The 26,790-nt window shown below is 42.1% G+C and overlaps 1 protein-coding gene across 2 annotated transcripts in view; it reads right to left on the minus strand.

Annotated features, from left to right (window-relative positions):
- The window catches only part of slc43a1a (solute carrier family 43 member 1a), a 40,704-nt gene that overhangs the window by 4,584 nt on the left and 9,330 nt on the right, over positions 1-26,790 (minus strand). For both annotated transcript variants that reach the window (XR_004765983.1, XM_035424355.1), the window contains exons 3-11: positions 24,959-25,122; positions 24,578-24,761; positions 22,759-22,814; positions 21,876-21,952; positions 16,608-16,700; positions 15,650-15,783; positions 12,208-12,341; positions 2,529-2,675; positions 1,757-1,792 (exon numbers count right to left, since the gene is read on the minus strand). Coding sequence is in view for 1 of the 2 variants with exons in the window: in XM_035424355.1 (XP_035280246.1) it covers positions 1,757-1,792; positions 2,529-2,675; positions 12,208-12,341; positions 15,650-15,783; positions 16,608-16,700; positions 21,876-21,952; positions 22,759-22,814; positions 24,578-24,761; positions 24,959-25,121 (1,024 nt within the window). In the remaining variant the exon portion in view is untranslated. The remainder of the gene's footprint in view (positions 1-1,756; positions 1,793-2,528; positions 2,676-12,207; positions 12,342-15,649; positions 15,784-16,607; positions 16,701-21,875; positions 21,953-22,758; positions 22,815-24,577; positions 24,762-24,958; positions 25,123-26,790) is intronic.

Consider the following 26,790-nt stretch of genomic DNA (forward strand, 5'->3'; position numbering starts at 1 on the left):
CTACTCACAGTCACAACACAGCAATTACGCACTACTCAGTCACAACACAGGAATTGCACACTCAGTATTCATAGTCACAACACATCAATTACACACTCAGTCACAACACAGTTATTAAACACTCACTACTCAGTCACAACACAGCAATTACACACTCACTACTCAGTCACAACACAGCAATTACACACTCACTACTCAGTCACAGCACAGCAATCACACACTCATTACTCAGTCACAACTCAGTAATTACACACTCACTACTCACAGTTACAACTCAGTAATTACACACTCACTACTCACAGTCACAACACAGGACTTACACACTCACTGCTCACAGTCACAACACAGCAATTGCACACTCACTACTCACAGTCACAACACAGCAACTACACACTCAGTACTCAGTCACAGCACAGGAATTACACAGTCACTACTCACAGTCACAACACAGCAATTACGCACTACTCAGTCACAACACAGGAATTGCACACTCAGTATTCATAGTCACAACACATCAATTACACACTCAGTCACAACACAGTTATTAAACACTCACTACTCAGTCACAACACAGCAATTACACACTCACTACTCAGTCACAACACAGCAATTACACACTCACTACTCAGTCACAGCACAGCAATCACACACTCATTACTCAGTCACAACTCAGTAATTACACACTCACTACTCTCTGTCATGACACAAAAAATACAATCACTACTCACAGTCACAACTTTGTTACTACACACTCACTACTCACAGTCACAACTCTGTAATTACACACTCACTACTCACAGTCCAAACTCAGTAATTACACACTCACTGCTCACAGTCACAACTCAGTAATTAAACACTCACTACCCACAGTCACAACTCAGTAATTACACACTCACTACTCACAGTCACAGCACAGCAATTACACACTCACTACTCGCAGTCACAGCACAGCAATCACACACTCATTACTCACAGTCACAACTCAGTAATTACACACACTACTCACAGTTACAACACAGTAATTACACACTACTCACTGTCATGACACAAAAAATACAATCACTACACACTCACTACTCACAGTCACAACACAGTAATTCCACACTCACTACTCAGTCACAGCACAGCAATTACACACTCACTACTCACAGTCACAACACAGGAAATATACACTCACTACTCACAGTCAAAACTCAGTAATTACACACTCACTACTCAGTCACAACAGAAATTACACACTTAATACTCACAGTCGAAGCACAGTAATTACACACTCACTATTCCCAGTCACAAAACAGCAATTACACACTCACTACTCACAGTCACACCTCAGTAATTACACACTCACTACTCACAATCACAACTCAGTAATTACAGTCACAACTCAAAGTTACAACAAGGTAATTTTACACTCACTACTCACTGTCATGACACAAAAAATACACAATCACTACTCACAGTCACAACACAGCAATTAGACACTCACTAGTGTGACGGAACAGTGTCACCGCAGCACTAGAGCACAGTCTATCATTAATACTTGCAAAGTAAATAAAAGAAGAAAAAAGTCTGCCACGTCGACACTGCCAATACACAATTGTGACAGTCAGTTAAACAGCATATGGCCAACGTTCAATTGTACACATTGCAGATGTCAACTGACAACAAGAAAAAGAGACACCCTGATCAGAGGCCTCTTAGTGGAACAGGAACTGTGTGCCAGCAGGATGAAAGAGACCATAAACAAATAACTCACCTTTCTCTTCCACCTGCTTCTGCAATTCCTCTGAGGCTGAAATAGAAAGGACAGAGAGAGTGAGAGACAGCAGCAGGGCACTGCGACTCAGTACAGCTCAGTATTCAGTAAGGCACAGTGACTCAGTACGGCTCAGTGTTCAGTATAGCAGAACAACCTAGTATGGGTCAGTGTTCAGTACAGCACACCGACCTAGTACAGGTCTGTGTTCAGTACAGCGCTGTGACTCAGTACAGCTCAATGTTCAGTACAGCACTGTGACTCAGTACAACTCAATGTCATTCAGTAGGGAAGGGACCTCAAAGGAGTTTCCAGGGCTGGAATTTAACTCCAGGCATGGAGGGCCACATTGCTTGTAGGTTTAGATCCAGTCCCGAAGGGAGGCAGCTTCTGCAGGTTTAGATCCAGTCCTGGAGGGTTGCAGTGTCTACAGGTTTAACTTCCGTCATACAGGGCTGCAGTGTCTGCAGGTTTAACTCCAGTCCTGGAGGGCTGCAATGTCAGTAGATTTAACTCCAGTCATGGAGGACCGCAATGGCTACAGGCTTTTAAAGTTCCTTTTCGGTCAGCAGCCAGTTTAGGAGACCTTGGAAACACAGTTTGTGGATTCTTTAGCCAATCACTGACTCAAATTCTTCTGTGAGATACTGTGCCTCCAGGACTGTTTGACACTCCTATTCTAGACCATATACTGGATCTTTTACCCAGTTAAGTTTCTGCCAGTCAGGTGTTTGTCTTATGGGCAGACAGGGGCTCAGTGGGCAGGACTCACGATGGGCATCACCATGGGTTACCAGGAACTCCAGCATCTTATTCATGGCCCCCATGAAGAATATGAGTCGCAGCTGAGTCATCCCCATGGTGATAAGGCTCCAGAGGAAGATGGGAGAGCATACAGACCTCCGGAATGGCACCGAGTCTGTGGGGATAAGAGGCCGGGAGACAGAAGGGAGAGAGAAGGAGAGAGAGGGCGGGGGAGAGAAGGAGAAGGGGACATAGAGAAAATTACATTAAACAATGGCTGTGTCCCAATACGAAGTCAGCATTTTCACAATTTTCACAATTTTTCACACTTGTCCTTTGTAGGCATTTCCCAAACCGAAGTCATCAAAAATGCTTTTAAGGTGCGTTATTTGGATTAAATTTGAAGGCAGCATCTGATGCATCCTTTAGCTGGAAGGCTATCCCATAGGTCTTTGCGATTTCCTCAGACTTCTCCCTTCCCTTTAATTAATGGCGGCTCAAACCAGCGAAGTTGTGGAAATGTGAATATACAGTGAACACAATCATTTAAAAGTACATTGGAATAATGTATTTAATGTTTTTAAGCCTCAGTCAGTTAAACTGAACTAGCCAGCTAATTTGCTTGTAATCGCATTACTTCCAAATAGGACAACGTAGCTAGTGTTAACTTGGCTTACATACAGCAAACAACTGAAATCATGATAATCTGGTTAAAACTAAAAAAAGTAGCCAAACTAGTGGATAGTTATGTAGTTAGCTGAACATAAAACTAATTTTGTTTTCCCTTAAATAGAGAATCAGAACAATTGTGGCCACAATGACAGAATCCATATTTATTTGCATAGAGTCTGTCAGCTGTTAAGCTCAGCTGTAACTGCAAACACTGATCTCGTGTTGGTTTCGTGAACTCTGGTGTCATTCTGCCTTCAAAGTGCCTCCCAAATTTGTTGCCTTTTGTGGTTCCTTTACAATTAAGATGATGCCTGCAGAGGGAGCTGCCTTCTAAGGAAGCAGACAGTGAGGCAGCTGACTTTGTATTGGGAAACAGCCAAAATATTAATGATCAAATAAACAACTTATGTTTATCCATATACTTTTAATACACCATGATAAAAACATCTGAGTCATAATGGTAGCATATATACAATCCGTCTAGGCAAGTAGTTGGTTCAAAGCAAAACCGCATGATTTTCACCACAGCTAGGTAGTGAGAAATAAACACCAAGTAGCGAAAACCATACAGGGACCTACAGAAGGAATGCAGGGACCTGGAGAAGGAATGCAGAAACCCGCAGAAGGAATGTAAGGATCCGAAGAGGGAATGCAGGACCCCGCAGAAGGAATGTAAGGATCCGAAGAGGGAATGCAGGAACCTGCAGAAGGAATGTAAGGATTCGAAGAGGGAATGTAGGGACCCGCAGAAGGAATTTAGAGACACGAAGAGGGAATGCAGGGGACCATAGAAAGAGTGTAGGGACCTGGAGAGGGAATGCAGGAACCTGCAGAAGGAATGTAAGGATCCGAAGAGGGAATGCAGGAACCTGCAGAAGGAATTTAGGGACCTGGAGAGGGAATGCAGAGGCCCCTAGTAACAATGTAGGGACTTGGAGGGGGAATGCAGGAACCCATAGAGGAATTTAAGGATCCGAAGGGGGAATCAGGGACCTGCAGAAGGAATGTAAGGATCTGAAGAGGGAATGCAGGGACCAGTAGAACTAATTTAGAGGGTACCGGAGATGGAATGGGGAGGGCCATAGAAAGGATGTAGGGACTTGGAGAGGGAATGCAGGAGCCCATAGAGGAATTTAAGGATCAGAAGAGAGAATGCAGGGACCCGCAGAAGGAATGTAAGGATCTGAAGAGGGAATGCAGAGACCCGCAGAACGAATTTAGGGACCTGGGACCTCATTCACTAATATGTGTGTAGAAATGTTCTTACTTTGTGCGCAGAAAAAGTTTGCAGCAAAATTACCGCCGGATTCAAAACACGTGCGGACCAGCCACTTTTGTTCTTACCCACGTGTGTATGTTGGTGAATCTGGATCATTCTTAATTGATAGGCACGTGCCGGCAATTTTCTATTTGCATAAAGCAACGCCCCATTTCTCCACATAAGGACGGTCCTGTTGCAAGCTCAGAGCATGGCTGAGAGATAGAGAAGTGAAAAATGTAAAAAAAGAAAAATTTTTATTTTTATTTTTTTTACAAATGCAGAGATAGAAGTGATTGTTTCAGAAGTTGAAGCCAGAAAAGGTGTTGTTTTTCATAGCGTTTCCACTGGAGTGACTGGTGCGAGGAAAAATGAGGCTTGGGCTGCAATAACTGAGGCAGCGAATGCTGTGTCTGCTGAGGGACGCAGTTTGGCTGAAGTAAAAAACAAGTCAGCTCATCTTGAATGTTTTTTTCCAGAATATTCAAAACAGCATATGCACGCTTTACCGACCATACGAACAAATCACAACTGTGGTAAAACGCTGCTTCTTCAGATGAATACATGCAGGTTTCCGTGAATAAATAAACACAAATGCTTCGGGTAATTCCTCTGTAAATGCCAAATGAAATCTCAGCTGAGTAGAACAGATTTCGGAGTTACTTCAGCGGTTCTTCGTGTTATCATTCAGCCCGCTAAGATTTTGAACACTCACCTCTACTTTAGACAGACAAGAATAACTTCCATTTTTCCGGAATACTTCACGCGGTTGCGCAAGAGGGGCACTGCTGCATTTTCCATGTATTCTACAGTTTCCCCCGTGATGTATCACCCCTTATCAGGTGAGCCGTTCGTATTGAGTTGGGAAAAGTACCACGTCTGATTTGCAGTAGTGTAGGGTCTGTCTGTGCAGGGTCCAGAAATCGATGAAGAGCTTGCTGCAAGAGTTCCCAGTCCCACGCATTCTCTCATTACACTCGCGTCTGAATGCAGTGACAGGGGAAATCTTGGCTAGGGTGCTGTTCTTCAGCACCAGGAAGGAAAGTGCAGTAATTCAATGGAGTGTCCGATAATTCGGTCATTGCGCAATTTTGGGAATACTTGCATTCTACAAAGCTCAATACTGGAATGCCGCTGTAAAGCTAGTGAGTGCTAATGCCAGGGCTCCAGACTAACTTTTTACATTAGTTGCACTGGTGCGCCTAACTTTTTCATTTAGGTGCACCAAAGATTTTTCACCACGCCTTTCGCTGCCACATTTTAAGCGTTACCTTTTTTGTCAGTTCCCATACACATTGGTAATTCCTTAACACATTATGTAAATGATTGTAAACAGGAATAAAGGTGCAGATAAATGTTTTTTCTTTTTTAAATCACAGCACAAACAAGAAATCGCAATAACCTCTATTGTTTAAAAAATAAACTTAAAAAGTGCTTGACAAACTCAAATAAATAAATCAAACTCAAATAACTCAAACAAAAGTGTGCGCTGCTCCCGGAGGAGTACAGGGCGCGGTTTCCCACGTAAACACTAGTGATACGCGGATCGGCTCTGACGTCATCCGAATCGCATCATCCGTCTGCCACCCGCCCGAAATAATAGTTTTCTCCGATTTAGAGACCCGCACCCCTACGACGGAGTATTAGGGCCACATTGAGGTGAAAAAATCAGAGATTTTGAGAATAAGGTCGTAATATTACGAGAATAAATTCGTAATATTACGAGAATAAAGTCGTAATCGAGAAAAAAGTCATAATATTACGAGAATGAAGTCGTAATTTTATGAGAATAAAGTCATAATATTTCAGTAAAAAAGTCGTAATATCACGAGAATAAAGTCATAATTTCACGAGAAAAAAAAATCATAATATTACTTGAATAAAATTGTAAAATTTTGAGGAAAAATGTTTTTGGAAAATATATTACCAGCACCCAACAAAACGGACTAGAGGACAGTCTAATGGCAACCTGAGCCTGCAATTTCCTCCAAGTCCGTGTGGTTCTTTTTTCAGAATAGACACAGTTTCTTGCACAATTTTTTCAAAGTCCTGATCAGTGGCGTAGCCAGAAATGAAATTGTAGGTGGGCCTGAATAAAAGTGGGTGGGCCACACAATTCATTCCATAAATAGCTCAATAGCATTTACAGTACATTACAAGCGCGAAAGTGTTCTGCTATGCGATGGCTTGCTGTGTTAAACTGCTGTTGTTTATCTATTTAGTTTTGCCTACTTATGTGGATGTTTTTTCGCCAGGTTTATTTGCAGTAGGCTAATACTGATTTGTCATTACTATTAGACTTAAAGATCGTGTTAGACAACTAACATTACTGGTAACGTAAAATAATCGATGTCCTCAAAACATATCGGCTTGAGAAAGTCTCAGAAATCAGCTGCTGAAAATGAATGAAAATTTGAGTGGAAATATAAAAGCAGAGCTAGATAGTCACTCTGGTCGTTCATTTAACACACGCCCCCTCCCTGCAGTCTCATCTACAACTACACCCCCCACCCATGGACGGACAACTGTGCTTGTAAGTCAAATTGCCTCCAGGGGGCGTCTGGTTTGTGACGTCACAGCCCAATGTTAAAATCCTATTGACTTTTTAAAAATCATTGATTGTTAAATATCTATAGCGATTAAAAATAACAGATTTCTCACGTTTTTTTGGGACCGTCATTATCTACCGTAGCATGTGCTTGGTTATATTTATTTCAATCTCTGGAGGGAAAAAAAACGGATTTATATCGATTTACGATGTGCTGGTGGTCCTGAACTACACTAAATCAAAGTCGCACGGATACACGTCACAACCACGTGTGCTTGTAAGTCTACCCGCCAAATGCGGTGCCTAGGCTGCCCCTAACTGCTGTTCTGGGATCAGATTTCCCTTCCCAGGTCCTAGATTTAACCATTAGTAGGAGAAGAAAATAACTGACTCTGGACCAGCAGCTAGGGCCAACTGCACCCAACACCGGTGGCTAGCTAGCTATACCCACGACAAATGCGGTGCCACTGGTTAGCTTAATGCATTTTTTCAATGGTCAGGACAATAATGTTAAGAAGGGAGAAAATCATTCCAAATCCAACCATGTAGAGCAGGTCATATACAGCCAGGGTAGATTAGCAGGTCTGTCAGCGCCAGCATGAAAGATATTGTTTATAAAGTTTCGGTTAGCTAACGTTAACGTTAGGAAGGGCTGGATCAGCAGGTAGCTAGCTAGCTGTCAAAGTCAGGTTTATTTGTCATTACAAACCATATGCTGTACAGTGCACGACGTAACGAAACTTCGTTTTGCAAGGCTTCGGTGTAACATAGACTTTCAATCTGCTCACAGCACTTAGAAAGGAATACACATATTGTGAGAATCAGAATCACAGTGCACTTAGACAAGACAGGTGCAGTAGGCAAGAGATAGACAATTTCTAATAAATAGTTTTATTAAAACATAGTAAGTAGTAAACATATTGTCGGTAATTTATCGAAAACCATGCTGGCTAGCTATATTGTTGTTGTGTTGTGATGAAAATATATATGGCTTATTAGTAACAAATCTGTTATTTCCAGTGAAATTGAAATACAATATCAAAGTGACACTAGAAGTAGAAGGGCGCAAGCATGTTCCATCTGAGTCGTGACGATATAAGCGTGCGTCGGGAGCGCAGTACCGATTTGTGTAGTTCCTAAGCATATGAAACGTACACAACGTTGTACCTTATACTTGTCATGGGTCAATCGTGCTGCTGATATTATATTTTATGAGTCATATATGTCATGAGTACCACATACCAATAGCTAACTGGTTCCCGACTTATTCTTATCGCTTATTCAAAATTTCCCCATTCATTTTCCCATTGACAAATTTGCGGGAAAACGAGGGGAGTGGCTTGGTGACGTTTTCACTTACAAGCTCTATATTGTCTATCTTGGCATTCATAAAAATATTCTTTCACCACTAAAATAGCACAGAAACAGAATAAACCCGACAATAGCCCTAAGATATGCCAACACAGCAGTGAAAACGATGCTCACATAATGAAATAAACGAGAATTTTTTTTAAAAATGATACCACATCATTCTACAGTCAATATCTGGGAATAAATATTTAAAAAATATACAACCTTTCCATTGGTTTTACAAGTAGAAATGTCCCTTTTGAGACTGAGTGGTCATATATTGTCTTGGACAATCCGTTTGTGATGCCTGGGTACCTTCCAAAATAGCTGTGCGTAATACCACACGTGTTGTTCACGGCTTTGTCGCCCTTTTCAGTAGTCTGGGTTGATTGACAATTCATTTATTCAGTAGGTGAGAGTATAAGCTTTCGAACGATGTATAGCATGGCGGACCGAGCAGGCAGCTCCTGCGGAACGGCAGACCGGGCAGGCAGCTCCTGCGGAACGGCGGGCTGGGGAGGAAGCTCCTGCGGGGCGGGCTGGGCAGGAAGCTCCTGGGGGGCAGTGGACTCCGGCGCACAGGGCTTGGAGTACTTCTCGGCCAGAGGGGGCATATCCACGGCCCCCCGGAGATACTCCTCCCAGTGAAATGCCCTTCTTACTAGGGCTTTAAAGTCACAACACCCCTCAAGCCCAGAGTAAATTAGGCCACCGTGGAGGGAGTCCCTCATGCCGTCCCGAAAAATCTGGCACACGATTGACTGGGGTAAGTCAGCCTGTGCGGCTACAGTGCTGAATTCAGTCGCGTAATCCAATACATTACGCGACCCCTGGCTGATATCAAAGAGTCTGTCGGCCATCTTGCTCCAGACCGGTGGCATGTCTAATGCAAAAATGAAAACCCCAGGAAGGAAGAAGGCAAAAGAGAGAGGAAAAAAAAAAAAAAAAAAATCTGCTGGGTCCAGAACTGGCTGGATCCTTCTGCCAGGTAAGGTGAGGGAATGGACCCAAACGCAGAGTCAAAAATACTCGAAATCCAAAAGGGTAAATCAAAACCGAGAACTTTACTTTTAATCAGAACAAAAACCAAGGAGACACAAAAACAAAGCCACGTAGGGCAATTCTCAAATTGTCAAAGCAAAGTTCTTAAAACGCAAAAACAAAGAAAATCCAGAAAATCCAAAACAATTCAAAACCAGAACACGGGCAGGGTAGAAAACACTCAGAAGTACACGTGGGGACACATACCGAAACATAATCAGAAAACACACACACAAGAGAAACACACACAAAAGGATCCAGCACCTGAGTCAGGGAAGAACGGAGCATAAGTAGACAAGACATTGACGAGACACAGGAGGGCACAATGCACAATCAGGCCACAGAGAGGGAAGGGAAAACGAGACAACCAAAAAACAATAATAGAATAATTGAAAACAATAATACAATTAAACAGGGTAACTGAACAGAACTAAAAACTGAAGTGCGCCATCTGGCGGCCCAAAAAGGAAAACGCAGACAACCACAGAACCATGACAATATGGCTTAGCTATGCACAGAAGTCCTCAGTAATAATTGTATTTTCCAAGAAATTACAAAATATCGTTGACAACGTTTTCGTCAGGTTCAGCCTCTGCTACCAAAGAGTGAATGTGTAAGTGAATGCGATGATGAGAAAACTTTTGGTTATGCTGACTTATAAAACGCTATTCCAAAAGCAAAATTAGACATGTTATACCTCGTTAGAAAGCTTATACTCTCACCTACTGAATAAATGAAGTGTCAATCAAGAGAGATTGTACTAACAAGGGAAACAACGCCATAAACAACATGTGTGGTATTACGCACAGCTATTTTGCAAGGTAATGCACGTAACATTTCACAAACAGATTGTCCAAGACAATATATGGCCACTCAGTCTCAAAAGGGACATTTCTACTTGTAAAATAAATGGTAAGGTTGTATATTTATTCAATATTTATTCCCAGATATTGACTGTAGAATGACATGGTATCCATTCTTATTATTGTAAAACTTTACTGCGCTCCCTTTCGTTACGTCACTTCCGGGTTTGCCGTTTTTTGTTGTTGTTTTTTTTAGTTTTTTTTAAGATGCGAAGTAAAATTCTCTCACAAAAACGACTCCAGAAGTCAAGGTAGTGTATATATAAGTATATTTTTAATGAAAATCTAGTTCCTACATAATTTTCCTACACATTGATTCACTGGGCTCTCCAACCTGCAATATACTCTTTATATGACGTTCTTGGAGACTCAATGGGGGAAAATTGCCCAATATGGCAACCCTGGTCTCTACTGGAGCGCTGATTGGATAGTTTAAAATGCCTTGAACGATTGGCTCTCCACACTGGATGCGCAAAGAGTGCCAAAAGTCTGTCTGTAACTTTCTTCTTGTAAACTGGGCGTTGCATGTAGAAGGAGTGTCGCACGTAAAAACTGTTCTGCATTCATACTTTTTCTGTTCACAAATGTTAATAAACCACTGCAGATCACAAAACACATGTAGATTTTAATTTACAGACATGACCCTCCACCCTCACGAAAATCTATATCCACAAACACAATGTTTTTTTACAGGTTCAACTTGCAGAGTACAAACACGAACCATAAGTTGCAAGAACAAGTCATTGCTTACAAGTACAAAATACTTTGTTTCAGTTTCAACTCGCAATGTACAAACACAAACCATAAGTTGCAAGCACAAGTTATTGCTTACAAATACAAAATACTTTTGGCATTAATTTGAGCCCATATCGGGCCGCCCGATCAGCAGATTAACCGCAGTGCCCGCGGATATAACTGTGATCCGCACATAACTAATACACACGTTCCTTATTTTTTTCCCCACCCGCATTCAACAAAGAAGAATATCACGGTCAGAGCCAATCAGAGGCAGAGTAGGGGCGGGTCTTCGCAGAATGCGGGTGGGAAAAAACTACACATACACACACAGAGACAGACCTGCTAAATGTCAGGCGACCGGTGCAACCAATTATCATTTTTAGTCGCACTTGACAAAATGGTTGCACTCTGGAGCCTTGAATGTTTTTGTTTTTTTTAGGGGGGGGGGGGGGGGGGGGGGGGGGGGGGGGGGGGGGGGAATTAAGGAGTACCTTATTGTTGGCTATAAGTGGGAGCAAGACAAATTAAATATGATGTAATTATTATTATTCTTAAGCAAGTAAATTATTATTATTATTACAAGTAATATTTATGATAAGATTATTAATTAATTTTCTTATTAAGTACATTGTTAGGTATTATTAGTAAATATTATTTACAATTTCAAATATTGAATATTTACCAATTTATACTATTTGTCTAAGATGAATTTACAATTAATTATTTTTGAAGACTTGGTGCCTTCATGATTTTTGCGTACCCATGGTCTGAGCCAGCTCTAAATTTGTTTGCACAATAAGAACAAGTTCAAGTAAGAACATATTGATGAATCCCACAATTGCCTAAAATGTGTTTAAGCACGTTTTAAGCACAGATTTAGTGAATGAGGCTCCTGGTGAGGGAATGCAGGGACCCGCATAAGGAATGTAAGGATCTGAAGAGGGAATGCAGGGACCCACAGAAGGAATTTAGGGACCCAGAGAGGGAAGGTAGTGGCCCATAGAAAGAATGTAGGGACCTAGAGAGGGAATTCAGGAGCCCACAGAGGGAATTAAAGCGCCTGACGGTTGGCACCACTGGAGCTTTGGGCTCAGCTGTTGCACCTGCTAGCCCTATGCCCCTGTGTAAGATGCATTCTGCTGTGCACACTGGATACACAGTGGCTTTGTAAATGAACACAGAAAAGGGTAAAGGCCAAAATAGTGTGGGAAGCTGAGACCCTCAAACCGGGACTTACTGGGTGGGGTGGGAGGTTCGATGAACTGCTCATGTGATTGGTCTGCCTCCTCCCCCTTCTGGCTCAGCTGTTTGACCTCATTGGTCACATGACTTTGGTGATCCAGGGCTGATTCATTCAACTCAAGCTTCTCCCTGATGGACAGAAAATCATATGATACTGACCGGTACTTGGTATGTAACATGAAGGTATGTTACCAGTAAGTGGCTTGTGATACTGACATGTAGTTGGTGTGTAGCATAGTTATTGTGCGATACTGATGTGTATTTGGTACGTACGATAGTTAGTGTGGGATACTGACGTGTAGTTGGTATGTAGTAGGGTTGTGCTGATCTATAATACATCGAGGAATCGGTGAACTCTACTCCAATAGTCGATATTTTGACGATTTAAAAAATATATACGTATCGTCAATCGATGTAGGCTTCATATCTATATTTATACAGACAGGTGACAAATTAACCCCTTTGTGCAAGCCCCCTAGTAGTGGACACACCAGAATGCCTAGATTGCTCCACTCAGACATTCATTGTTCCTACAACCAAACTATACGTGGAAATAACAGACTGTATGTTTTAGCTTTATTAGTACACAATACACGACAACGATGATAAATACGGAATTTCTAAGAGCCACAATTGTCAAGCATGTTGTCCATTTAATGAGCACCCTCTATCTGCAACCCCAAGCATGCCACACTGGACAATAGCATACATCTGGTAGTTCAATAGAATATTCTTTCACCACCAAAAATGTGCATTCAGTCATAGCAACAAAATAAAGCCAACAATGGCAAAAGGTCTGCCAGTACAGTGGTATAAAATGCTGCTTATTGAGTGGTGAAATAAACAGCAGGAATTTTTGTGGAATTACACCATGTCATTCTACTATCAATGCTACTAAATATGGAATAAGTATACAATCTTACCATTGTTTATACATGTAAAGATGTCCCTTTCAAGATTCAGTTGTCATTTATTGTCTTGGACAATCTGTTTGAGAAGTAAACACACAAATAGAAAGCAATGGCCATGCGCAAAGCCCTCCTTCCATTTTAAGCCGCTGTAACTCCTAACAATAAACTGCATTCATTTTAACCTGGAATTCCTTGTTGACTCTTAACACCGCACACCTAGCAGTTTTACGGTCCTAACTTACACATAAACTCAGGACATCTGCATTCTGTAGTTACTTGCCTATACAGTAGTGTCATAGCAGGATACATAATTCTATTTATGCAGGCAGCACATGCCAGTGACCTGTCTGCATCTACTAGCTAAGATAGATAGCGATGTAGAGCCACACTGCTGGCGGACAGCAGTCTTCTCCGTCTGTGCAACTGTTAGCACAGAGGAAAGGTTAAAACACTATTTTGGAGTCAGATAATTCAGATAACATTAAATGAATCCCATTCCAGTAGCACCGGATAAGCCTACATGCATTCCTTCGCCACTCAAATACTTCTGCTGTTTGGTTTTGCGGGGGGGTTTCTTACAGTTGGTGACCTTGACGCACCGTTTGGTGTATTGAAGGGGTTTCTTACAATATAATTTCTGTTTGTACAGTCTTATGAGTAACTGATAATAATAATGCATATAAATGTATGAGAGAGACATGCATACACATATACACATTCCAACACTCACATTCTAGCACAAAGAAACACATATGTGAATGGGTTCAGTCATATTTCCTTTACCATAAATGACAAATAATTTAAAGTGTTTGTCATATTTTTAAATGGAGTGTTGGGGTGTTATATGCATGATAGACCAACTAATTGTTTGTATATCAGCACCGGATCTATAGGCCTAGCTAACATTAATTTAGAAATGTGGTGTTTACAAGGAAGCTGCAGTAGCCTATTTAAAATGTAGTTAACAGTAGAAATGCCGCTACGGTCAATTTGACCATTGTCACTTTAAGAAAATGGATAAAACTGCCATCATGAAATACATAGCCAATGAATCCTCCTTTGTGATTTTTCCTAAATATATATGCATTGAACATTCTGATATAATTTGAATGTCAATATTGCATAAGGATAAAAAGTTACACTTACTTGAATGGTCAAATTTACCATCATTTATCTTGCCTGTATGCTTTTGACCATTTAGATTGCCGCATGTATACCGTTGCTGCAGCCCCGTAAAAAACAAGCCTCTGGCTGGGTGAAGCCTGCAATCGTAGTCTGAGGTTTTAGAGCCTACCTTGTAGACAGCTTTCTGGGTCATGAACAGGGTTTGGTACTAAAAACCAGTAGCAGGCTCCGCTTCCCATACAACCAATAACGTTACCCAAAAGACCAAATTGCAATGCAGTTTCTGTGCCATCTGTACTAACATAACACTCGCTCTATTGACTCGTTAAGAAGCTAGCTAACATTGGTCAACATTGGGTAACATTTGTCTAAAGTGTGGCTGTGTTTTACCCAAAACGAATCAATGGGACGTGCCCTTACAATAAAAACATTATTTAATGTTATCATTTGCTCATTTTTAAAGAAGGTAGACTACAATCTGAGGTTTGAAAAGTTATACTAATTGCAGGGGTATCATCAAAATGTGAACAATATCCATCCCCAATCATAAAACAATATGATGGTTTGTATGTGAAATGATGAAGAATCCATTTCAGGAATATAGATGAGTTTCTAACAATTATTATTCAGCTGTAAAAGCAATAGTTATAATTTTCTGGCTATTAATAGTTAGCAAGCATGCTAGCTGCCACACAAACCAAACATGGCGACCGCAGTTTTTCAAAACATGTGTACTTGCTTATACATCCATTTTGTGTGTGTATCTGGGTATCTTGCAACTAATTGGCTTCAAAATCCAAAGTTGTTAATAGCTGATGTAGATAAATGTCCAATGGGAAGATTATTGAATATGGTACTGGAGCATTTATTATGATATATTCAGCAGGAAAAAGAAGAAAGAAGAAAAAAATGCTAAATCACCCAAGTTTGGGGCTTTATTGTGTGGACTTGTGAAGTTGTTTGTGAATTGTGTCTGTTTACTTGAGGTCAGAAGGCATAGAAGTTACTGTTCTTAAGGGCTGAGAGTCTATGGTCATTGTGGCTATTTCTGTAGAAAATCCTAAAACGTGCCAAACTCTCGGTGCTGTATAGGTATGGGGCATGTGCTGCCAAAGTGTAACATGGCGGATGGTATACCTACCATCCCTATCATCGTTGCTACATCGGGTAGCCTACATAGCCAGAGTGTGAGGTGCGCAAGATGGAATTTAATAGATAAGAATCCCAAGGTCCCCCCACCCCACCCCTACAACAATTCCCGATCAGCAATCCCTGAGGGTCCCATTTAGCCGGTCTGAACAGATGATTGCCCAACCCTAGTATGTAGTATAGTTAGCACGAGATGGGAGATTGAGAGTGATGTGTTGTTGGTATGTAGCATAGTTAGCGCGGGATACTGACGTGTAGTTGATCTCATCAGGAGTGGGGAAGGACTCCACAGGCCAGTTGAGGAAGCAGTTGAGGAACACAAGGCAGGCCATCCCAGACCACACCCACATGATGACATGGAAGGACACTCCCACATCGTATATCAACTACAGTGGGAAAGGAAGAGAGGCATGTTGCTATCACGTAACACATGCATGCATCTATCTATCATTCTTGGGGCTTTATTTTACCAGGAAATCTCATTCAGAGTAAAATCTTCTCCTAGAGAGACCCAGCAAAGCAGTTTGCAGGCATTATAATCTCAACAGTTTTAAATTAAGTGGTTTTATATAAAGTTTACAAGTATGGAGTTTGCTGACTGAAAGCTCTTCATCTATTTAGGTCAAACAGAGCCTTATGGATACAGCATATCCATACTTTTAAAATTCTGCAGAGTATTAAATCAGCAATCAGTTGTGTATTTGTCTATAAATTGTGAATTGACTTTAAATTTGCTCCATGTTCTGTAAAATTTGTAGATACAATACCACACTTCCCAAGTATATTAAAAGCACACATTGGTCATTTTAAACCCTGTTGCTTATTGTCTATTTCCACCCCATTCCATAATCAGTCCCACCAGTTTTCATTTTATGTTAACGCTACTTTACCCCAAGACATCCCTCCTGTCATAACAAATATGGATTATTGATTTCATTCAAAATTGAAAACCAGAGGTGGAAAGTCCAGGGGTCAGAAAGTAAAATTCCTGCCATGTGTTTCTTCCACCCATGAAATCGTTAGGTGACTTATTAGTTCTACCTCCTGGCTCAAGAATTGTGGGAATTAGCAAATCCAGGTGACTGGACCAAAATACTGGGGAAAACTTACTTTCCAAACCTGGATTTTCCACCCCCGAGGAACATAATAAAATTAAGTAAATAAAAAATACTTTGCTCGTAATCTCGGCGATGTCCTGCAGTAGGCTTACCTTCACGCCAGGGAAAGTGACGGCGGAAGAGGCATAGGATCCGATCATGAGGGACATGACAGTAGAACTGAGACTGCCGAACATGTTGGGCAGCTAAAAAAAAAATAACAAAGCCAACCATTTAACTCTGGGTACCCACAACATTTTTACATGACACATACAGTTGAGACCAAAAGTTTACATACACCTAGGCTAAAGACATTCAAACTAAATTTTTCACAACTCCACACATTTAATGTTTCTGTACATTTCATGTGTTAAGTCAATTAGGGTATCTACTTTATTTCCATAAGAGGTAATTTAAAAATAATAGCTAAGAGACAGATTTATTTGAGCTTTTATGTACTATATCATATTTTCAGTGGGTCAGAATTTTACATACACTTTGTTAGTATTTGGTGGCATTGCCTTTTAATTGCTTAACTTTAATCAAATGCTTGGGGTAGCCTTCCACAAGCTTCTCACAATATGCTGCCAGAATTTTTGCCCATTCCTCCTGACAGAACTGGTGTAACTCAGTCAGGTTTGTGGGCCTCCTTGGACACATTTTTTCAGTGCAGTCCACAAATTTTATACGGGATTCAGATCAGGGCTTTGTGATGGCCACTCCAATACTTTCACTTTGTTGTGTTTAAGCCATTTTGTTGCAACTTTGGAGGTATGCTTAGGATCATGTCCTGCAGGAAGACCCAGTTGCAACCAAGTTTTAACTTTCTTGTTGATGTCTTGAGGTGTTGCTTCAGTATTTCTAGATAATCCTCCTTCCTCATGAATACAAAACACCCCCACAACATGATGCTGCCAGCCCCATGCTTCACAGTTGGGATGGTATTCTTCGGATTAAAAGCCTCACCCTTTTTCCTCCATACATAGCTCTGATCATTATGGCCAAACAGTTCAATTTTTCTTGGCGTAGGGGCTTCTTCCTTGCGTGACAGCCTTGGTGATGTAGGATTCTCTTAATGGTGGATGGAGATACTTTGGTACCTAATGCCTCAAACTCCTTCACCAGTTCCATTGTTGTTCTCTTGGGGTTCAGTTGAAACTTTCGGACCAAAGTTCGTTCAGCCCTGGGAGTTAATTTGTGCCTCCTTCCTGAATGATGCAGTGTCTGTATGGTCCCAAGATTTTTATATTTGCATACAATTGTTTGTACAGATGCTTGTGGTACCTTCAGTTGTTTGGAAATTTCTCCTAAGGAGGAACCAGACTTGTGGAGGTCCACAATTGTTTTTCTGAGGTCTTGGCTGAGTTGCTTGGATTTTCCCATGGTATCAAAGGCAAAAAGGCAGTGGCTCTAAAGGTAGGCCCTCAAATACAGCCACAGGTGCCAATTAACTCCAAATTAACTCCTAATTATGACAATTGGCCAATAAGAAGCTTCTAAAAAGTCGTTACAACAATTTCTGGAATCTTCCAGGCTGTTTAAAGAGACTGTAAACTTTTTACCCACTGGAATTGTGATATAGAGAATTAAAGCTGAATAAATCTGTCTCTAATCGGTTGTTTTAAAATTACTTCTGATGTGAACAAAGTAGATGCCCTAATTGACTTGCCCGAAGAAATGTATGGTAACATGAAATGTGCGGAGTTGTGAAAAACTTCTCTGTGAGTTTAAATGTCTTCAGCCTATGTGTATGTAAACTTTTGGCCTCAAGTGTACATCCCATGACAAATTCAAAATGTTACATTTGACAATTGTGGTGCATGGACTGATAACATCGCGTGGGAGAAATTTGTCCAGGTCCAAAATTAATTCCAGGGTCGAATGCAGACTGTGATGGACTTTGCCTGTTTCGCACTTGAATGTTAGGATTCTAGCCCGCATCTTCTCTGGTCGGGCAAAAGATGTCCCCTGATAAGCATGCCATACTGCTGCACAGTATTTGTGCCTAACTGTCAGGTCGACTGGAATACGAAGTTAATCTGGGCAGGAAAAGGATGAAAGCAATTTGATGTGAAGCACATAAATCCTGCGTGAACAGATGAGCACATACAATTGATATACAAAAATCAATTTTGAGTGCAAACCTATGTATGCCACACAGCTCCCAAGACGGCAACTAAGGAATAAACAAACAAATGGCGATGGCAAACTGTCCCTGAACAGCAGAAAACTGTATACAGCTGTTATTCACCCAGGGCAGCACAGGAGTGACGCACTGTGGCCAGCAGGGGGTGCAATGGACCTGTGCATGGGAGCAACATGTGGGAAGGCTTCCATCACTGCCATGCTGCATTTTGTTAGTCCTTGACTGCTCGTGAACTGGGCCCAGCCAATCAACACCCTCTCCTCCCATTTGTACTGGATGCACCTAATGTCAGGCCCCTCCAACCAGGATACAGGAACCTGAAACACTGCTCTCTCTGTGAGGTTAACACCGCTATTAGCAACTGCTTAGAGAAAGCTAGTCCGTGCCAGTGACCAGTAGGCCATTTCTGGAATGGCGAGGCAGGGTCATAAATAGCAATGCGGGAATTCCAAGCCAGTGCGCCAACAGCATTGAATTACAAACAACCAATTCATTGTAATGTTGGAAGCAAAATTAAAACAGACACATTCTATAAAGCAAGGTTGCCAGACTCTAGTCCTAGGGGGTGCAGTGCATGCAGGTTTAACTTCCGTACTGGTGGGGTAGTGCAGTGTCTACTGATTTCTGTTGTGCTTCACTACTGTACATCACTTTGGATAAGAGTATCTGCCAAGTGTAATGGAATGTATGTTATGTTTCAGCACTCAAGTAATGAAATGCACTCACCATTTCCAAGGCAAACAATTGCTGCTGAAACCACAAAAATCTGTAGATACTGCAGCCACCCAGGGCTGGAGTTAAACCTGCAGACACTGCGACTCTTCAGGGCTGAACTTAAACCTGAAGACACTGCGGCCCTCCAGGAGTGAAGCTAAACTTGCAGACACTGCAGCCTTCCAGGACTGAAGTTAAACTCGCAGACACTGTGGCCCTGCAGGACAGGAGTTAAATCTGCAGACACTGCATCTCTCCAGGGCTGTTTACACTCCTGCTTTAGTGTAGCTGATCAGGAAGCACAAAATCATGTCTACTAATTTCACAGACTCCCTCTCTCTCTCCCCTCTCTCTTGCCCTCTGTCTCTCTCTCTCAACATACTCTGTTTTTATTCACATTTGATGTATTGTCTTCTCACAATAAAATGTTTTCTGGATTATGTAAGAGAGAGAGAATGTGAACAAAACAAGAGCACGACACCATCATGTGCCCTTTGGGTCGAGGTGAGAGGGCGGAGTAGAGGGAAAGGCGTGTGGCCAGCGGAGGGCTGTGATTGGCCACATTGAGGGCCCACCTGATTTTCCACTCTACTTGTGGAAAGTCACGTGTAGGTTTGTGAATTCAAGCCTAAATGTTCTGACATTCAGGCCCCAATGTAAATAAACAAGCACACACCTGTTCTGGGTCTGCAGTCCGCACATAACACATGCACACATATACATAGCATGTGTCCTTAACCTTTCATTGACAAATAAAACCATGAATATTTTTTTATTCTTCTGAAACATCGCTAAATTTAACTCACCAAACTTAGTCTGAAAAGGTTTAGGGCTAACATCTCCATGTCAATTTTAAGGACAATTCTTCATTTAATACCCAAATACACATGTAACCCGCAAGTACAAACACATCTGTTTCACCACCTTCACCCCTTATCTGAATGTAGAAATACATGGAATATTTTCCCAGATATTGTGAACCTTTGCAATGTCTTTTCTGATTTTGATAGCATATATTTTTTAGTATATTGCAGGGTATTTCATTTTTGTTAGGGAAGATAAGGCAAGGTTTTGATAGCAGTGTTTTAAAGTGCAGTGCAGTGTTTGATAGTGCAGCAGTGTTTGAAAGTGCAGTGCAGTGTTTGATAGTGCAGCATAGTGTTTGAAAGTGCAGTGTAGTGTTTGATAGCCCAGCAGTGTTTGATAGTCCAGCAGTGTTTGAAAGTGCAGCATAGTGTTTAAAAGTGCAGTGCAGTGTTTGGTAGTGCAGCAGTGTTTGAAAGTGCAGTGCAGTGTTTGATAGTGCAGCATAGTGTTTGAAAGTGCAGTGTAGTGTTTGATAGTGCAGCATAGTGTTTGAAAGTGCAGCATAGTGTTTAAAAGTGCAGTGCAGTGTTTGGTAGCGCAGCATAGTGTTTGAAAGTGGAGTGCAGTGTTTGATAGTGCAGCAAAGTGTTTGGCAGTGCAGTCTCTGATAGTGCAGCATAGTGTTTGGTAGTGCAGCAGTGTTTGAAAGTGCAGTGCAGTGTTTGATAGTGCATCATAGTGTTTGATAGTGCAGCAGTGTTTGAAAGTGCAGTGAAGTGTTTGATAGTGCAGCATAGTGTTTGAAAGATCAGCGTTTGATAGTTTAGCATAGTGTTTGATAGTGCAGCATAGTGTTTGAAAGATCAGTGTTTGATAGTGCAGCATAGTGTTTGATAGTGCAGCATAGTGTTTGAAAGATCAGTGTTTGATAGTGCAGCATAGTGTTTGATAGTGCAGCATAGTGTTTGAAAGATCAGTGTTTGATAGTGCAGCATAGTGTTTGAAAGATCAGTGTTTGAAAGTGCAGTGCGGTGTATGATAGTGCAGCAGTGTTTGAAAGTGCAGTGCAGTGTTTGATAGTGCAGCAGTGTTTGAAAGTGCAGTGCAGTGTTTGATAGCGCAGCAGTGTTTGAAAGTGCAGTGAAGTGTTTGATAGTGCAGCAGTGATTGAAAGTGCAGTGCAGTGTTTGATAGTGCAGCAGTGATTGAAAGTGCAGTGCAGTGTTTGATAGTGCATCATAGTGTTTGAAAGTGCAGTGCAGTGTTTGAAAGTGCAGTGCAGTGTTTGATAGTGCAGCATAGTGTTTGATAGTGCAGTGCAATATTTGATAGTGCAGTATGGCAGTGTTTGACAGTGCAGTGACAGATAGCGAAGTGCTTGATAGTGCAAAGATTTATAGCACAGTCCTTGATAGCGCAGTGTTTGATAGTGCAGCATAGTGGAGTGTTTGATCATGCAGTGATTGCAGGTTTTTTATAGTGCAATGTTTGATAGTGGTGTGACAGTGGTGTGATGGATGGTGTGGTGGTTGATAGTACAGTGATTGATAATGGGGTCACAGCTAGTGTGGTGTTTGACAGCGCAGTGTTGGATAGTGCAGGAATTTATAGTGTAATGTTTGGTTGTTCAGTGATTGATAACGCAATGAAAAGTTCCACAGCACAGTGATTGATAGTGCAGTATAGTACAGGTGATTCTGGTCTCTCTTCTCACCGTGAGGGATGTGAAGGTCAGACAGATCCCTCCAAAGCCATTGCAGGAGAGAGCAAGGAAGATAATAGTAGAGAGGACTGCAGAGAGAGAGAGAGATGCAGAGAGGCCAGATCAGTGCACAGCATCAGGAGCTCCCAAACTGCGGGTCATGCGAGGCATGAGAAGGACCACATTTAAAACACAAGGGGGTCCTTTTCCTGATTTACACAATATCAAAAAACGAATTCTTGTTTTTAAATTTCTCTCCAATCAGGAAGACCAGGTGTATTTAGTGACTGGAGTCACTGCTGTCATTCTGTGTGTACAGAGAGGCGAGAGTGTTCCTCTGAAGCACACGCTGCCGGTCTGTGTGTACAGAGAGGCGAGAGTGTTCCTCTGAAGCACACGCTGCCGGTCTGTGTGTACAGAGAGGCGAGAGTGTTCCTCTGAATCACACGCTGCCGGTCTGTGTGTACAGAGAGGCGAAAGTGTTCCTCTGAATCACACGCTGCCGGTCTGTGTGTACAGAGAGGCGAGAGTGTTCCTCTGAAGCACACGCTGCCAGCCGCTGCTTCTCTTCACTGTGCCATCCTGCAGCTGAGCTGTGCAGTCACTGCACAGGAGGAGCATAGTTCATAAGCAGCTGGCTGACCGCGAATGTGCCCCATCGAGACACGGTCAGCCCCACCCACGAAATCCCTCCCCCCACACACAGAGTCTCAGCAAGGTGACGCACCCCAAATAACCACTACCCTATTAATCACCCCTAAAACAAATTCCAAATATCTGTAGCAGGTACAGGTAAACATACAGGTACCATACCCAAAATTCACGCCCTTGGAGAATTGACAATGCTCAGACCGTAAAGACTGGCCTGTATCTGGTTACTTGGTTACAGACTCACCTGCAGGGTCATATGCAGACACAGCCATCATGGCACAGGAAAGAGCGAAACATGCACTGCAGGAAAGAGAGAGAGAGGGAAGGAGCGCCAGAGAAAACCAGCATCATTGTCAGAACTGAGGAGAATAAGTATGTCATCCAAAGTACACAAAGCACCCAGGTATGCGCAGACACACCCTCCTCATTCAGTCACACTGTGACACATTCTTTGTTTACATAGTGTCACACATTCTCCACTTATGTATAAAATTATTTCACTCACAGGGTGTGATCATTTCATTCCCAACTAGCCTTAGGTTACAAGAGTAAAATATGTAAATATTTTCTTTCTTTAAGGCACCATCATAGTAAAACTATTTAATAAAGATGAACTACATCTTTGGAGAATGTAATTCTCATTGATATAAAAGTCTGTTGGGTGACATGCCACAACCATAATCTATTGCTACTACTGGCCATAATAATTTGCTTTTGTGTCATCCAGTAGAGAGCACAAGGATAAAACTATTTACGAGAGTGCTCAAGACCACTCACATCTGCAGGATACACACACACACAAACACGCACACGCACGCATCCTTGGACACAGCCAACATTTGCATCATCACCTACAGCAACTCCACCTGCTCTCTCTGTAATTGATCTGTAAAGTACACAAAGGAAAAAAAACCCTGCACTCCATCTACAGGAATGCAGTCACTCCAGTCTGTCCCCATCATCCACACTCTCTCTCTCTTAGACACAAAGCCAGTCCACCCCTCTCCCCCCTATCTATCCATCTATAGTTTCCCTAAGATTTGATGAGGTTTCTAGATATCCGCTGCAGCTCATCCTGATACAGTTGACCTCAACTTTTATTTTATTTAACCTTTATTAAACCTGTAAAACCCCACTGAGATTGAAATCTCTTTTGCAAGGGGGACCTGGCATAAAACACAAAGTTATACAAGACAGTTGAGAAAAACACGAAAAATCTGAAACAAAAAAAATTATAATAAACTCTGCCCCACCCCCTCTCCTTCCCAATCCTGGGAAATGCCCTCCCCACACACACCCACACGACACCCCGAAATCATGCATGGACATTCCCTTTCTCCACCACCCCCAGATTTCTACCACCCCCATATTTCCACCCGCCCTCCCCCCTGCCACCAGCAACAAATAAATCACCCTTAGTTTAGTCTCTTCCTTTTTTGTAATTGTTGTCTTTTCTGTGATCATTCTTTAACTTTAAGTCAAGTTAGGTTATGTGAGATAGTTTTTAAATGAAGGCAAACTAAATTAATAACCCTGCACAGCTCAGACTTTAAGGATGAGACATAAAATTATTTGCACAATGGTCAACGGAATCCTCTCAGTGAAATAAAAACACAAGAATTTTTCTCACCAAGAGTGAATAGTCACAATAATGGCCATTGGAATGGAATGCTATTGAATGTAATGGATAATGAAATAGAATGGCTAATGGAATGCAGTGGAATAAATTGAATAGAATGGGTAATAGAATATAATGGAATGGCTAATGAAATATCTATTTGAGCAAATGTCAATTAATAATTTACCAGATTGTTCCCAAATTAGTTTTTTTTTTTTTTTGCCTGACCATGCTCTGAACAGACCTTTGTGCAGGGCACTTGTAGCAAGGCTGCATAAAATCCAAATGGTAGGCCCAATGAGAAGGTTCATTTTCTTAACCAAAGCACATGGCACTAGGGGGGAATCTACTATTCACCAGCTGTGCACTACTCGGTGGAGAATGAATGGATTCCATTTCAAAGGCAAATCTAAAGCATTTCTGGCCTCAAACGTCTGTGACTCACCTTCCCACCAGCCGCAGTGGGCGGGGCCCATACTTGTCCATCAGGATGCCGAGGGGGAGGGTGGCAGCACTGAGCAGGAAGGAACCAATGGTGAAGCCCAGATTCAGCATCTCCTCCTGCTCCACGCAGCTCAGCCAATCACCACTCTCCAACACAGTGATGTTCCTGCCCGCTGTCCCATTCTCTACAGGGAGGCAGAAGAGAGGAAGAGAGGGGAGAGGATGAGGAGGGAGGGGGTGGGTCAGAAAAGGGGGGGGGAGAGAGAGAGAGAGATAGAGGGGAAGAGAGATATATATTTATGCAAGACCCAGAACACTTGGGTTTTTATCAGATATTGGGTCTTTAGATGGTCCCAGCTTTGCAGTGTTGGGGATGGCATACCTGTGCACAAGTGAGAGTAGAACCCCTCATGCTTCAGCATGATGAGCAGCGAACCCCAACCCAACAGCACAGCTGAGAACAGTAGGTTCTCTAGCACCGCCGAGCCTGCCATCCACCAGCGCCTCCTATAGGCCTGGGATAGGGAGGGTGCCATCACTTTCATACTGCCAACAGGAGGGAAGGAGAGGGAAAGATAGAACACTTTCACATTTACAGTATGGAGAAATACTGTCAGGACTGGGCCCTGACAGTAAAAATAGGTACATTTATGAAATGATCTGTAGGGCAGTTCACAGCAACACGTTCTCATTCCCAACTCGTCAAATATTGCAGCTTGGGCAAGGGCCCTTCTCGTCACTATTCAACGCGTTGGAAAGACTTGAGCGTCTTGGGTTGAGTGAGGTAGCCCATTGAATTGAATTACCACTTTGGCGGATTTTGACGCTATGGACAGACAGTAGCCTGAACCTCAGCGCAAATTTGGAGCTCGTATTTGTAGACAATCAATACTATTGTGACCTATTCCAATTTAATTACTTAAAATCACATACACATATACCAAAATATACCAGAAATTATTTCATTTTAACACTATAGGCTACACTGAAAATTTATTTTAAAAACATCAACATAAACCTAGGCTAATGCATGCTGGGTGATGTAGTTTATTCAGTAGCCTAGTAGTCAATGGGCTACCTCACTTGTCAACCCAAGACGCCCAAATCTATCCAAAGCGTTGAATAGTGACGAGAAGGGCTCTTGCTCAAGCTGCAATATTTGACGAGTTGGGAATGAGAACGTGTTTTTCACAGAAGTCTGCTTCTTATCAGACCCTCAAAGAAAAACAGACTGTTCACTGTGCTGACAGGGAGTCAGCAATTGTGATGATGAAACAGTGCTCATTTGCAAAACATCCAATTGGATCAGCATTATGTGAACTTAAGACACTCCATAATAAAATGTAACTAGACAATTCCTGCAGAAATTGTGAAGTGTGGTTGCCGCCAATGCAAAGTCGACTTTGTGCTGAACAGAGTGAACAGTGTCTGTAGTATGAGCAGAGACAGAGTATTGTGTATGAGCTATAACATCACGGCAACAAGTTGATTTGCGACACATATATACAGAGCTAAATTAACTCTTCATCAAAACTTGATATCTCAGCGTTTTACTCATGGTATGTGGTTGGTAGGGTGTTGCTAGGTGGTTTCAATGGAGTTCTAGGCAGTTGCTAGGGTGTTGCTAGGTGGTTGCTATGGAGTCCTAGGCAGTTGCTAGGGTGTTAATAGGTGGTTGCTATGGTGTTCTATGAGGTTGCTAGGGCGTTGCTACAATGTTCTAGGCAGTTGCTAGGTCTTTACTGAGTCCATAATTCTCTATGACAAACGGTTCAAAAGTTATGAAATATCAAACATCGGCCAATCAGGAAAGGGGGCGAGGCTAACCTACATCAATGGACAAAGGACTCTACCAAGTCCAATGAGGTGTCCTGCAACGCTCTACGACAAGCGGTTCAAAAGTTATGAAATATTACAGATCAGCCAATCAGGAAAGGGGGTGGGGCTAATCTTCACCAATGAACAAAGTACTCTCTACCAAGTCCATTGAGGCATCCCACAATTTGTGGGCAATTTTGCCCCATAGAGATGAATCCACAGAGAGACCAGAGTACAGCTGCTAGAAGACAGAGCATTTTGACATCACAAGGGTGAACATTCCGCCATTCATTCTCTATGGGGAAAAATTGCCCACGAAAAGTCGAATTTTTCAAAAACAGTGGACCGAAACTTTCCACAAAGTAATAGCACACCATTCCCGATGAAGCCGCTTGA

This window comes from Anguilla anguilla, chromosome 7 (assembly GCF_013347855.1).
Source record: "Anguilla anguilla isolate fAngAng1 chromosome 7, fAngAng1.pri, whole genome shotgun sequence".
Classification (NCBI taxonomy): Eukaryota; Metazoa; Chordata; class Actinopteri; order Anguilliformes; family Anguillidae; genus Anguilla; species Anguilla anguilla.